This window comes from Aquarana catesbeiana, linkage group LG03, assembly GCF_042186555.1.
Source record: "Aquarana catesbeiana isolate 2022-GZ linkage group LG03, ASM4218655v1, whole genome shotgun sequence".
NCBI classification, from domain to species: domain Eukaryota; kingdom Metazoa; phylum Chordata; class Amphibia; order Anura; family Ranidae; genus Aquarana; species Aquarana catesbeiana.
In genome coordinates this window covers 724046027-724060451 of record NC_133326.1, presented here as the reverse complement: position 1 = coordinate 724060451, position 14425 = coordinate 724046027, and the positions used below count along the sequence as shown (strand labels likewise).

Below are 14425 nucleotides of genomic sequence, written 5' to 3'. Positions count from 1 at the left end.
ATTTCCTGCTTCAGCCTCGCACCTTCTCCTTGGAAAGTACCAAGGTGGGATTCATCATCTCATTGCTACAGGGAGAACCCCAGACCTGGGCTCACCATCTATTAGAACAAGCTAGTCCCTTGCTAGGCACCATGGACTCTTTTTCTGGATGAGATGGCTAAGCTTTATGATGACCCTCAGCGTACCACCACAGCTGAGGCCAGTATCTACGCCCTCCAGCAGGGCCGTAGGCCTGTGGAGGACTATGTCACAGACTTTAGACGATGGAGTTCCGAAACACAATGGAACGACGCCACTCTCCGCTTTCAGTTCTGCTTAGGACTTTCAGAGGCACTGAAAGATGAACTAGCTCGGTTGGGGGTCGGGTGAAGAGCTGATTCAGCTATCTATTCAGATCGATCGCTGGTTGAGGGAGCGAGGATCTGAAAGAAACAGCCAGTACCGGCCCATGTGGATGTTACCTAGGGTACCCAGCCACCCACCTATTCCTGCAACTCCACTACCTGCTCCAGTCACTGAAGCTCCAGAGCCAATCCAATTAGGCCTGCTTTGTGCACCATTGACACCAGAAGAGAAACAGCGCCGTCGTATGAATAACCTCTGCCTCTACTGCGGAGGAGACGGTCATTACGCCAACATGTGTCCTAACAAGACTCGTAAGTGTGCCATGACTACCCGCTGGCCGGCCATTTCGGGGGATACAAGACCATGGATTTGATTCAGAGACATTTTTGGTGGCCCAGCTTAGCAAGGGACTGCAGGAAATATGTTGGCTAATAGTCGGATAAAATTGCAATGGATTTTATCGTAGAGCTCCCTCCATTGGAAGGATTGTCATCCATATTTGTAGTGGTAGATCGCCTCTCCAGGATGTCACATTTTGTCCCCATGAAAGGGACCCCATCAGCAACAGAAACTGCTGAAGTTTTCATTAAAGAAGTGGTGAGATTGCATGGAATCCCTAGTGACATTGTCTCAGATCGTGGAGTGCAGTTCACTTCAAGATTTTGGAAAGCACTGTGCGAAGCACTGGGCATCAAACTAAATTTCTCTTCAGCTTACCATCCCCAATCCAATGGGCAGACTGAGCATACCAACCAAACGCTAGAACAATACCTGCAATGCTTTACCTCTTTTTCCCAGGAAGATTGGGCCTCACTACTGCCCTTGGCGGAATTCGCATTTAACAACTCTGCCCATGCAGCTACCAACCAATCTCCATTCTTCTCAAATTATGGGTTCCATCCCTCTTTCTTGCCATGTTAATTCCAGACTCTCCATTACCAGCTGTTCATGACAGACTAAATTTCCTTGCTACTAATAACCAGGTATGAGAGAGACCATTTCCAGGACACAGGAGGTTAATAAAAGATTCTTTGACAGGAAGAGGAGAGGAGAACTGGATTTGAAAGTTTGAAAGTTGGTGACCGTGTGTGGCTTTCAACAATCAATCTGAAACTGGCCTGCCCGTCCAGGAAGTTGGGACCCAAATATCTGGGACCTTTCCCGGTCAAGAGAAAAATCAACCCAGTGGCTTATGAACTTGAACTTCGCAACACATTCAAGATCCATCCTGTGTTTCATACTTCCTTGTTGAAACCTGACGTGGTTAATCCCTTTCCAGGTCGTGAAGTGGGGCCACCAGAGGCCATAATGGTGGATGGAGAGGAGGAGTTCGAGATCGAGACCATTGTAGATGGCAGGAAAAGGCAAGGACATAATCAATATCTAATTAAGTGGAAAGGTTTTGATCCAGAAGAAAATTCCTGGGAACCAGAAGCAAACCTCCATGCCCCAAGGCTTATACAAGCCTTTCATCGCTCTCATCCAGAAAGAAGGATCCAGAGGGGCATCCGGAGGCTGTCCGTAAGGAGGGGGCAATGTCAGAGAACCATTACAAATGCTCGTTTCCGTGCGCCAGCTAGACGTGTGGCACGAATGAGTGAGCCCCGGACCAGGCACGCACGTTAGCACTCCACGTCAGCGTGGGCACGTCCGCACGCCAACAAATCACGGCACAGGGCGCCCTATTTAAAGGATCAGCATACTAGTATCAGTGCTGGATTGTCTCAGCTAGTTCCTGTATCCTTGTTGCTGTTTTGATTGAACCTTGATCCTGAAACCTTGGCTTTCCTGACTACTCTTTTGGATTATCCCTGCAACTCTGATTACCTCTGCTTCCTGTACCAAACCCAGCTTGACCTCCTGACCACGGCTCTGTCTTCCGATCTTGTACCTCTCTGCCTGCTCGTTGTCAGCCCCCGATTACGAACCTGCCTATCGATTGTGTACCTTCCTGCCAGCACATTGCCGACTCCTGCCTGTCCCCGACCTTGCAAGAACACCTGTTGGACTTTCCTGAACCAATCCAGGATCGACATCCCACCAGCTCCTCTAAGGCTCCGGTGTTCCTGATCCTGCCAACAGGCACCTGCGCCCTTCCGTTGCCCTAGCAGCCCTGTCTCCACCTCCAGGGGTGCTAGGACCGGAACCATGCAAGAGGCCACCCTCGTAATTTCAGACTCCGCTGTAAGTTACGTGACAAATGGGCTGCACTTTAGCAGATGTGTGGGAGTGCAATTAATTCTTAAAAACACCCACACACATCACCACCTATGGCACATTTTCTTATGCACTAAACAGCATAGGGCTGAAGCCCCAGGTGGCTTGGTGCAGCATGATTTTAAAATTAAGGGCTGCCTTACCTGTGACGTGCGTGCATAAATGTGCATGCACAGATCTGAACTGAGCCTCATATCACAGTCCCTCTCTTTACATCACAGTTCCCTCCCCTTCACATCAAAATCCCCTCTTCACATTACTGTCCTCAGCCCCTGAACCATACCAAGCCACAAGCCTTCAATGTGGGGAGGGTGTTTTGGGGCCCCCCAAAACATCTTGTCCCCATGTTGATGTGTTGATGGGGACAAGGGCCTCATCCCCACAACCCTTGCTCGGTGGTTGTGGGGGTCTGCGGGCGGGGGGTTTATCAGAATCTAGAAGCCCCCTTTAACAAGATCCCGCCCCCCCATGTGAATTGGTAACGGGTACATTGTACCCCTACCATTTCACAAAAAAAGTGTCAAAAATAGTAAAAAAGACAGGAGACACTTTGGGACAAGTCCTTTATTAAAAAATAAAAATGTCCCACGATGTAAATCCATCTCACGCAGCCCGATGGACCAAAAACAGAAAAAAAAAGCAGCAACAGTTCGGCCTCCATGGGAGGCTCCCGCCGAGTGATGCTTCTCATTGGTGACAGCTGTTATATAGATGAGGGTGGGGCCATCCGGTGACATAAATGGGTGACCCCGCCCTCTTCTGACACCATGTGACTTCAGAGGAAGGTGGGGTTGCCCATTTACGTCACCCAGTGGCCCCACTCTCAGCTATATAACAGCTGTTAGAGAAGAAGTGTCACTCGGCGGAACCTCCCATGGAGGGGGAGCTGTTGCAGCTTTTTTCTTTTTGCTTTTTTCAGCTCGTCAGGTGGCGTGAGATGGATCTACTTTGCGGGACATTTTTATTTTTTAATTTTTTACTAAAGGACTTGCCCCAAAGTGTCTCCTGTCTTTTTTACTATTTTTGACACTTTTTTTGTGAAATGGTAGGGGTACAATGTACTCGTTACAATTCACACGGGGGGGGATCTGGGGGTCTCCTTGTTAAGCCCCCCACCCGCATACCCCCACAACCACCGGGCAAGGGTTGTGGGGATGAGGCCCTTGTCCCCATCAACATGGGGACAAGATGTTTTGGGGGGACCCCAAAGTATCTTCCCCATGTTGAGGGCATGTGGCCTGGTATGGTTCAGGAGGAGGGGTGCTCTCTTGTCCCCCCTCTTTTCCTGCAGCTTGCCAGGTTGCGTGCTTGGATAAGGGTCTGGTATGGATTTTGGGGGGGACCCCAAGCCATATTTTTTTTAATTTTGGCGCAGGGTTCCCCTAAAACCCTTCAGGTCTGGTATGCATTTTGGGGGGGACCCCTACACCATTTTTTTTATTTGGCGCAGGGTTCCATTTAATTTCCATACCAGACCTGAAGGGCCTGGTATGGATTTTATGGAGACCCCCCGCACAATTTCTTTTTACATTTTTGGTTCAGGGTTCCCCTTAATATTCATATCAGACCCAAAGGGCCTGGTAATGGACTGGAGGGGGAACCCATGCCATTTTTTTAAATGAGTTGTATCTATATTGCCGAGACCCAACAATTCATTACATCCGCGATCGGTTTTAAATGACAATTTTTCCTTTAGAAATGTCATTTTGCTGTGGTACTGTTCTAAACACGGGAAAACTGTGCCACTTTACAGGCATACTATAGGCACCCCCCAGGCACAATATTTAAAGGAATATTTCATTTTTATTGTTTTAATGCTAAGCATTATTAAAATCACTGCTCCCGAAAAAACAGAAGTTTTTTTAAACTTTTTTTGCATTGATACATGTCCCCTGGGGCAGGACCCGGTCCCCAAACACTTTTTATGACAAAAATTTGCATACAAGCCTTTAAAATTAGCACTTTTGGTTTTTCATGTTAGTGTCCCATAGACTTTTTCCGCGGCTTTTGAATTTGACGCAAACACCGCATAATGTGAGTTGTTCGCCGAACAACCAAAGTTCGTCCAGAACTCATTCTCGGGCCGAACCGTTCGCCTATCCCTACTCATGTGAAGGAAGTCTCCATACTTTCTCCCACAAAGGAGGTCTTCTTACTGTCTCCTGTAAAGGCAAACTTCTTACTGTCTCCTGTGAAGGAGGTCTTTTTACTGTCTCCTGTGAAGGAGGTCTTCTTACTGTCTTCTGTGAAGGAGGTCTTCTTACTGTGTCCTGTGAAGGAGGTCTTCTTGCTGTGTCCTGTGAAGGAGGTCTTCTTACTGTGTCCTGTGAAGGAGGTCTTCTTACTGTGTCCTGTGAAGGAGGTCTTCTTACTGTGTCCTGTGAAGGAGGTATTCTTACTATGTCCTGTGAAGGAGGTCTTCTTACTGTGCCCTGTGAAGGAGGTCTTCTCAGTGTCTCCTGTGAAAGAAGTCCTCTCACTTCTCTCATGTCCACTTCTCTCAATGTCTCCTATGAAGGAGATCTTATCATTGCCTCATATGAAGGAGATCCTCTCACTGTCTCCTGTGAAGGAGACCCTCCTACTATTTTTGTGCCTTTGTGAAAGAATGTACTGAAGACACTTCAACAAACTTATGTTGTCCTCTATTACAGGTGCTCTTTCCAGTGATATTCAAAAGATTCAGAAAGCTCTGCAGGACCAGGCAATAGAAATCCAGAACGCAAATCGTAAGTTTATTATACTTCCCTCAATGAAGCACTTACCTATCCAGTCTTGATTTTCCATAACATGAGTGTAGAATGTTTGGTTCAGCTTCTCTCTGCAGTTTAGAATCTTTTTGTCTCCCACCATGTACTCTTTGGAGTTCATTACCTTTCTGTGTAGTTCAGTCTCTCTGCTTGTAGTGTAGCGTATTTCTGTAATTCAGCCTTTCTTTATAGTTCAGGGTCTCTCGAAATGCGTTCTGCCCAATGACGCAATAGGTGACTGCAGACGGATAAGTATGAAGTTAGAATATATTGGGGGACATTGAGTTCCAATTCTGCAAATATTCCAAACATCCATTTCCTGCAGAGCATTTTTAATTCTTACACCCACCTAGAGGGAGAAAATTATGAGAATTTGACACAGTTTCCATAAACGTTTACTGTACAAAATAAGGTCCGTTGGCATGGACCACAGGGTGAGTACATGGATTGAAAACTGGCTACAAGGGCGAGTTCAGAGGGTGGTGATAAATGGGGAATACTGGGAATGGTCAGGGGTGGGTAGTGGGGTCCCACAGGGTTCTGTGCTGGGACCAATCCTATTTAATTTATTCATAAACGATCTGGAGGATGGGGTACAGTTCAATCTCTGTATTTGCAGATGATACTAAGCTAAGCAGGGCAATAACTTCTCCGCAGGATGTGGAAACCTTGCAAAAAGACCTGAACAAATTAATGGGGTGGGCGACTACATGACAAATGAGGTTCAATGTAGAAAAATATAAAATGATGCATTTGGGTGACGAAAATATGAATGCAATCTATACACTGGGGGGAGAATCTCTGGGGGAATCTAGGATGGAAAAGGACCTGGGGGTCCTAGTAGATGATAGGCTCAGCAATGGCATGCAATGCCAAGCTGCTGCTAACAAAGCAAACACAATATTGGCATTAAAAAGGGGGAATAATTCGAGAGATAAAACGATAATTCTCCCGCTCTACAAGACTCTGGTCCGGACGCACCTAGAGTATGCTGTCCAGTTCTGGGCACCAGTCCTCAGGAAGGATGTACTGGAAATGGAGCGAGTACAAAGAAGGGCAACAAAGCTAATAAAGGGTCTGGAGGATCTTAGTTATGAGGAAAGGTTGTGAGCACTGAACTTATTCTCTCTGGAGAAGAGACGTTTGAGAGGGGATATGATTTCAGTATACAAATACCGTACTTGTGAACGCACAATAGGGATAACCATTTTTTGCAGAAGGGAGTTTAACAAGACTCGTGGCCACTCATTAAAATTAGAAGAAAAGAGGTTTAACCTTAAGCTACGTAGAGGATTCTTTACTGTAAGAGCAGCAAGGATGTGGAATTCCCTTCCACAGGCGGTGGTCTCAGCGGGGGGGATTGATAGTTTCAAAAACTATTAGATAAGCACCTGAAGGACTGCAACATACAGGGATATACAATGTAATACTGACATATAATCACACACACAGGTTGGACTTGATGGACTTGTGTCTTTTTTCAACCTCACCTACTATGTAACTATATGCAACTATATAGTTACATAGTTACATGGGCTAGTCAGGTTGAAAAAAATGCACGTTCATCTAGTTCAACCAGTAAGAATGAAAAGATTGGTTCACTATGCTGAAATATGAGAAATAATAAAACACTGAGATACATATACAAATACTGTATCTGTATGTAGGATAGCAGGACCAAAGGTTGAGACATTTCTATGGATAGATATCTCAATATGAGATCTGTATACAAATACTCTATATTAGTGGTCTCCAAACTGTGTCTCGTGGGTCGGATGTGGCCTTCTGCTTACCTTTACCTGGCCCTTTGGACACTATTCCTCCTCCCACTGGACACCACCAATGAGGGACTATTTCTCCCACTGACACCAATGATTGGGCACTTTTCCTCCTACAGACACCAACAATGGGACACTATTGCTCCCACTTACACCAAAAGCAAGGGGCAATTTCCCCCCACTGACACCAATGATCAGGCACTATTCTTCCCACTGACACCAAAAATGGGTACTATTCCTTCCACTGACACCAGTGGCGAGGGGCAATTCCCTCCACTGATACCAATGATCAGGAACTGTTCTTCCATCTGACACCAAAGATGGGGCACTATTCCTTCCTCTGCCCCCCTAAAGTCTTAAGGGCAGTAAACCGGCCCTTGTTTTGAAAGTTTGGAGGCCCCTGCTCTATACAGTATGTTTGATGGCAGGACCAAGGGTTCAGACATTTCTATGATCTGTATACAAATACTCTATATGTATGATGGTGGAACCAAAGGTTCAGAAATTTCTATGGATAGATATCTCGATCTGATATCCGTATACAAATGATAGTAGGACCAACAGTTCAGACATTTCTATGGGTAGATATCTCATACCAGGGGCGTAACTAGAAATAGCAGGGCCCCATAGCAAAATGTTGTATGGGGCCCCCCTGCAATCAGCCCCCTCCCCACAGCTGCCCTAGTGTCAATGCAGCGTGACCTGTGCCACATACAGTGTGACCTGTGCCCAATGCAGCGTGACCTGTGCCCAATACAGCGTGACCTGTGCCCCATACAGCGTGACCTGTGCCCAATACAGCCTGGTCTGCCTGTGCCCCATACAGCCCCACCTATGCAGAGGAAGAGGCAAGTCACCCGGATCAGCAGAGAGCGGGATTGCCCGCTGTAATAACTTTCATTTGAATTTCCTGTCTTCCCGGGGCTCATCGTCACATAGCCCCACCTCATGGCCCAACGTCTTTGATGACGTCACATGTCCCGCATTGGATCGGTGTCCTGTCTATCGAAGGCACCGGACCAAAAGGTGGAGCTATGTGACGTGAGCCCCGGGAACATTGGAAGTTCTAATGAAAGCTCTTACATCAGGCAATTCAGCTCTCTGCTGATACGGACAGCTCGCCTCTTCCTTTCCTCTCTCTTCCCCTGGCTGGAAGACTGTGCCGGCAGTGCTCTTATCCTCACTGGGCCCCACTCGGCTGTGGGCCTCATAGCGCCCGCATGGGTCGCTATGGTGGTAGTTACGCCCCTGTCTCAATCTGAGATCTTTATACTGTATGTATGATAGTAGGACCACTGGTTCGGACATTTCTATGGACAGATATCTCAATCTGAGATCTGTATACAAATACTCTTTATGTATGATGTCGGGCCCAAGGTTTCAGACATTTATGTGGGCAGATATCTGAGATCTGTATACATATGATGGTAGAAACAGAGGTTCAGAAATGTCTATGAATAGATATCTGAATCTGAGATCTATATACTGTATGTAAGCCAGTTGGACCAAGGATTCGGACATAAGGAAGAATAATCATCTCTATAATTTGATAATATTTTGATGGAGAGCTTGTGCATAATGGATCAGTAGTTTTGGCTATGATAGTTTGGGACCTGGAGGCATAGGATTTGGTTATTGAGCTTGGGACTTTTTAGGGAACATTTGGCATCATAATCAGTGTGATATTAAAGTTTTTATCTCTTTAAGCTTTAGGGTCAGGTTTAAGAAGTAAATTTAGATTAAAGGAGGAGTATGGCCAAAGCTATTTGGGCTGTACTTCTGTAGGTCAAAGGCGTGTAGTTAGCTCTGCACTTCTGTGACGGTTTTCAGCCGACAGCGATCTTTAGCTTCAGTGTTTTCACTCAGCCAGTCCAGGAAAGATCCTGGCTTTACAGTTGGGATCCAGCCAGAAGCCTGAACCGGCAGCTGGATCAGCCTCTCAGCGAGCTGCTGGTAGATTGAGCCAGCTGCTCTCACCCCCTCTACAGCCCAGTACCCCAATGAGCGCTGGAGGGACAGAGCAGAGGGCCACTGACTGACAGTCTCCAGCTCTCTGCTCAGTGAAGACTTGGAACGGAGTGAGTCTGAATCAGCCTCTGTCCCTTCTCTTGTGAAATATAGTGGACCAATGTGAAATATCTAGGACAGAGGGAGGTCAATGTAAAGTATCTAGGACAGAGTGAGGACAATTGAAAGCATCTATGTCAGGGGAAGGCCAGTGTAAAGTATCTAGAAAAGAGGATAGCTAATGTCAAGCATCTAGAACAAAGGAAGGCCAATGTCAAGTATCTAGTACAAAGGAGGGCCAATGTCAAGTATCTAGTACAAAGGAGGGCCAATGTCAAGTATCTAGGACAAAGGAAGGCCAATGTCAAGCATCTAGGACAAAGGAAGGCCAATATCAAGTATCGAGGACAAAAAAAGGCAATGTCAAGCATCTAGGACAAAGGAAGATACATTATTGTGATGGTCAGTGGGAAGAATGGTCCTTACACTTGTGGTCATTGGGAAGAATTACCTCCTTACAGATAGCTAAAAAGATCAATGGTGTCAGTGGGAATGTATCTGAGAGTAGGGATGAGCTGAACACCCCCCGGTTCGGTTCGCACCAGAACCTGCGAACGGACCGAAAGTTCGCACGAACGTTAGAACCCCATTGACGTCTATGGGACTCGAACGTTCGAAATCAAAAGTGCTCATTTTAAAGGCTAATTTGCATGGTATTGTCCTAAAAAGGGTTTGGGGACCCGGGTCCTACCCCAGGGGACATGTATCAATGCAAAAAAAACTTTTAAAAACGGCCGTTTTTTCGGCCGTTTTTTCGAGAGCAGTGATTTTAATGATGCTTAAAGTAAAAAAAAAAAAAGTGAAATATTCCTTTAAATATCGTACCTGAGGGGTGTCTATAGTATGCCTGTAAAGTGACGTGTGTTTCCCGTGTTTAGAACAGTCCCTGCACCAAATGTCATTTTTAAAGGAAAAAATCTCATTTAAAACTGCTTGCGGGTTTATTGTAATGTCGGGTCCTGACTCCTGGCAATATGGATGAAAATCAGTGAGACAAACGGCATGGGTACCCCCCAGTCCATTGCCAGGCCCTCTGGGTCTTGTATGGATATTAAGGGGAACCCCGCACCCAAATTAAAATAAGGAAAGGTGTGGGGCTACCAGGCCCTATATACTCTGAACAGCAGTATACAGGCTGTAGGTTTGTTGTTAAGTAGAATCTCTTTGTAATTTTGAACGGGTACATTTTTAACGTGTTTAGCTCCAGCCAAAAAATCTTTTTTAAGCTTTTTGGAAAACATAGGGAAGGGTTATCACCCCTGTGACATTTGTTTTGCTATCTGTCCTCCTCTTCAGAAGATTTCACCTCACTTTTTGTCCCAATGGATTGGAAAGCATCAGTGGAAAGGAGAAATGTTTTTCCCATATTAACTCTTACAGGAGAGAATTTCCCTTCCTAGGGGTAGATTTATTCTCACTTCCTGTTGTCTCCTTCCGTTTGCAAGTAGGAGTCGTTTGTAAGTTAGATGTTTGAAAGTAGGGTCCTGCCCTATATACTCAGCAGAAATTTGGGCCTTAGGTGTTGCTGTGGCCACAACACTGTAAGCCCTCACAGGGCTCTGCTGTGAAATATTAGATCAAGAATTGTAATTACATGCCCCTGTTGAACAGGAGCTGAAAAATTAGGCCTTAGGCACTGGTGCTGGTGCCACAACACTGCAACCCCTCACAGACACTCTAGTTGGAATGCAGGAACGAGCCCTGCTGCAAAGTATTGCATCAAAAATTGTAATTACACGCCCCTGTTAAACAAGGGCTGAAAAATTGGGCCTTAGGCACTGGTGCTGGTGCCACAACACTGCAACCCCTCACAGACACTCTAGTTGGAATGCAGGAACGAGCCCTGCTGCAAAGTATTACATCAAAAATCGTAATTACACGCCCCTGTTAAACAGGGGCTGAAAAATTGTGCCTTAGGCACTGGTGGTGGCGCCCAGAACCAAAAATGCTCTTACAAGCTATCAGCGTGATGATTGAGGAGGAATAGGATAATTACTCAGGAATAGTCACTCAGCATCAGCATAGGCAGTCTTTGAAGGGATCTGAGATTTCAAAAAAAATTATTCGGTTACATCAGCATCAGGTGCTTGGTAGCTGGTGGTGATCCAAGATTCATTTTTATGAAGGTCAGTCGATCGACCGAGTCAGTGGACAGACGCACCCTGTGATCGGTTACCACGCCTCCAGCAGCGTTCCGCTTGTGCGTTCCGAAAGAACGCTGGATGCAGGACAGGCCAGTAGCTCAGTTGCATACTGTGCAAGCTCTGGCCAGTGATCCATCCTCAAGACCCAGTAACCCAGAGGATTTTCAGTGGGAAAGGTGTCCAAGTCTGATCTTGCCCCTAGGTATTCCTACACCATGTAAAACAGATGCTGGCGATGGTTGCTGGAACCAATCATACCTTGGGGCTGCGGACCAAAAAATTGTCTGAACGCATCGGTCAGACGGCCACCTTCTCCACCGCTCCTTCTTTGACTGACCGAAGCCTCAGCAACACGTTGTCCAGAAACAGGAGTTTGTAACCTCCCAGTCTCTGGGAACGCATTGCACAGACCTTTCTGCAAGGCCTCCCGAAGATGTTTCATCCTCTGCTCCCTCTGCGATGGCAAGATAAGGTCCGCAACCTTACCCTTGTAACGTGGATCAAGGAGGGTTGCCAGCCAGTATTGGTCCTTCTCCTTGATACCACGAATACGAGGATCCTTACGCAGGCTTTGCAGGATCAGGGAGGCCATGCAGCGTAGGTTTGCTGAGGCATTCGGTCCGGAGTCCTCTGGGTCACTAAGGACGACATGGTCCGCAGCCACCTCCTCCCAGCCACGTACAAGTCCATGTGTTTCTTGGGACTGATCCCTTAAAGACTGCTGCTGATGCTGAGTGCCAGGCTCCACCTCCATACTGACACAATCTTCCTCCTCCTCCTCCTCCTCTTCCTCCTCGTCCTCTTCCTGTGTGATCGGCGGGCACGCAGGAACACTGTCTGGATAAAGGGGGCCTTGAGAGCTAAGGAAGTCCTCCTCTTCCTGCCTCTGTTCTGCCTCAAGTGCCCTGTCCATTATTCCACGCAGCGTGTGCTCCAACAGGTGGACAAGGGGGACAGTGTCACTGATGCATGCACTGTCACTGCTCACCATCCTCGTGGCCTCCTCAAATGGTGACAGGACAGTGCATGCATCCCTGATCATGGCCCACTGGCGTGGGAAAAAAAAACCAAGCTCCCCTGACCCTGTCCTGGTGCCATAGTCACACAGGTACTCATTGATGGCCCTCTGCTGCGTGTGCAGCCGCTGCAGCATGGCCAACGTTGAGTTCCACCTGGTGGGCATGTCACAGATTAGGCGGTTCTTGGGCAGGTTAAACTCCTTTTGGAGGTCCGTCAGCCGAGCACTGGCATTATATGACCGGCGGAAATGCACACAGACTTTCCTGGCCTGCCTCAGGACATCCTGTAAGCCCGGGTACCTGCCCAAGAACCGCTGCACCACCAAGTTAAGGACGTGAGCCAAACAGGGCACATGGGTCATTTGTCCCTGTCGGAGGGCAGAGAGGAGGTTGGTGCCATTGTCGCAAACCACCATTCCTGCCTTAAGTTGGCGTGGCGTCAACCACCTCTGAACCTGCCCCTGCAGAGCTGACAGAACCTCTGCCCCAGTGTGGCTCCTGTCCCCCAAGCACACCAGCTCAAGCACCGCATGGCATCTTTTGGCCTGCGTACTTGCGTAGCCCCTTGAACGACTACGGAGCACCACTGGTTCCGAGGAAGAGGCCATGGAGGAAGAAGAAGAGGAGGGGGTGGAGGAGAGAGGTGTGTCACAATCATTAGCATTTTGGAGGCGTGGTGGCGGAACAACCTCCAACACTACTGCACCTTGTCCTGCATCCTTCCCAGCTGCCAGCAGAGTCACCCAATGCGCCGTGAAACTTAGGTAACGTCCCTGTCCATGCCTGCTGGACCATGAGTCAGCGGTAATATGCACCTTACCGCTGACCGCCCTGTCCAGCGAGGCATGGACATTGCCTTCCACATGCTGGTAGAGAGCCGGAATCGCCTTCCGTGAGAAAAAGTGGCGTTTGGGTACCTGCCACTGAGGAACTGCACATTCCACAAACTCACGGAAGGGGGCAGAGTCTACCAACTGAAAAGGCAGCAGTTGAAGTGCTAGCAATTTTGCCAAGCTAGCATTCAACCGCTGGGCATGTGGATGGCTGGGAGCAAACTTCTTTCGGCGGTGCAGCAGCTGGGGCAGGGAAATTTGTCTGGTACAATCTGACGTCGGTGTACCAAAATCAGATTGCCCACAAGTACGTGGCTGTGACACACCTAATTCTACACCTTCATTCCTCTCAGTGCAGGTCTCAGAGAGGACTGAAGGTCTAGTGGGGTTGGAAATCTCAGCTGATGAGGAGCAAGCAGAGGTCCTCTTTGTTCTTTGGTGTGGGTCTTTTAGATACGCTTGCCAACGAACTGCATGGCAGGTCAACATATGTCTGGTCAAGCATGTGGTACCCAAGCGGGAGATGTTTTGGCCACGCGAGATACGCTTGAGACATATGTTGCAAATAGCAGCGGTGCAATCTGATGCACTCGTCTCAAAAAAGGCCCACACCAAAGAACTTTTTGAATAACGCGCAGAGACTGCAGCGCCCTGCACATGTGGAGCTTTGGGGTGTGATGCAGTCAATGTGCTGCCCTTAGGCTGGCCCCTGGAGGGCATCCTGCCTCGTTGGTGATGTGCCGCCTCCTCCTCCTCCTCCTCCTCTTCTCTCCTATCAGGCACCCACGTTGAGTCAGTGACCTCATCATCCCCTCCCTCCTCATCACTGGAGCAAACCTGGCAGTATGCTGCAGCAGGGGGAGCATGACTGCCAGATTGCTGTCCTTCTTGGGCACCCCCTCTGTCCGTGCTCGTGTTACTGCCTTCATCGAGCTCAGTATCATCATCAGAGCCTTCCAAATGCTGGGCATCCTCCTGGAGCATGTACCCAACACTGTGGTCAAACAGTTCGAGGGACTCCTCAGGAGGACATGGTGGGGCTAGGGAAGGAGTCACTGATGACATTGAGCCGAGGGAAGAGGCCGCTGCTTTGCCAGACAAAGCACCCTGGGCATGGGTGAGAGAGGATGAGGAGGATGAGGACGGCTTGGTCATCCACTCGACCAAGTCTTCCGCATGTTGCGGCTCAACATGGCCAGCTGCCGAAAAAAAGGCCAAGCGTGTCCCATGGCCACGTGCTGATGAGGATGCACCGTCTCCACGACTAGCACT

At 48.0% G+C, this 14425-nt stretch overlaps 1 protein-coding gene across 3 annotated transcripts in view; it reads left to right on the top strand.

Annotated features, from left to right (window-relative positions):
* The window catches only part of LOC141133732 (uncharacterized), a 55585-nt gene that overhangs the window by 20746 nt on the left and 20414 nt on the right, over positions 1–14425 (top strand). For all 3 annotated transcript variants that reach the window (XM_073623256.1, XM_073623255.1, XM_073623258.1), the window contains one exon: positions 5217–5291. In XM_073623256.1, the coding sequence (XP_073479357.1) occupies positions 5217–5291 (75 nt within the window). The remainder of the gene's footprint in view (positions 1–5216; positions 5292–14425) is intronic.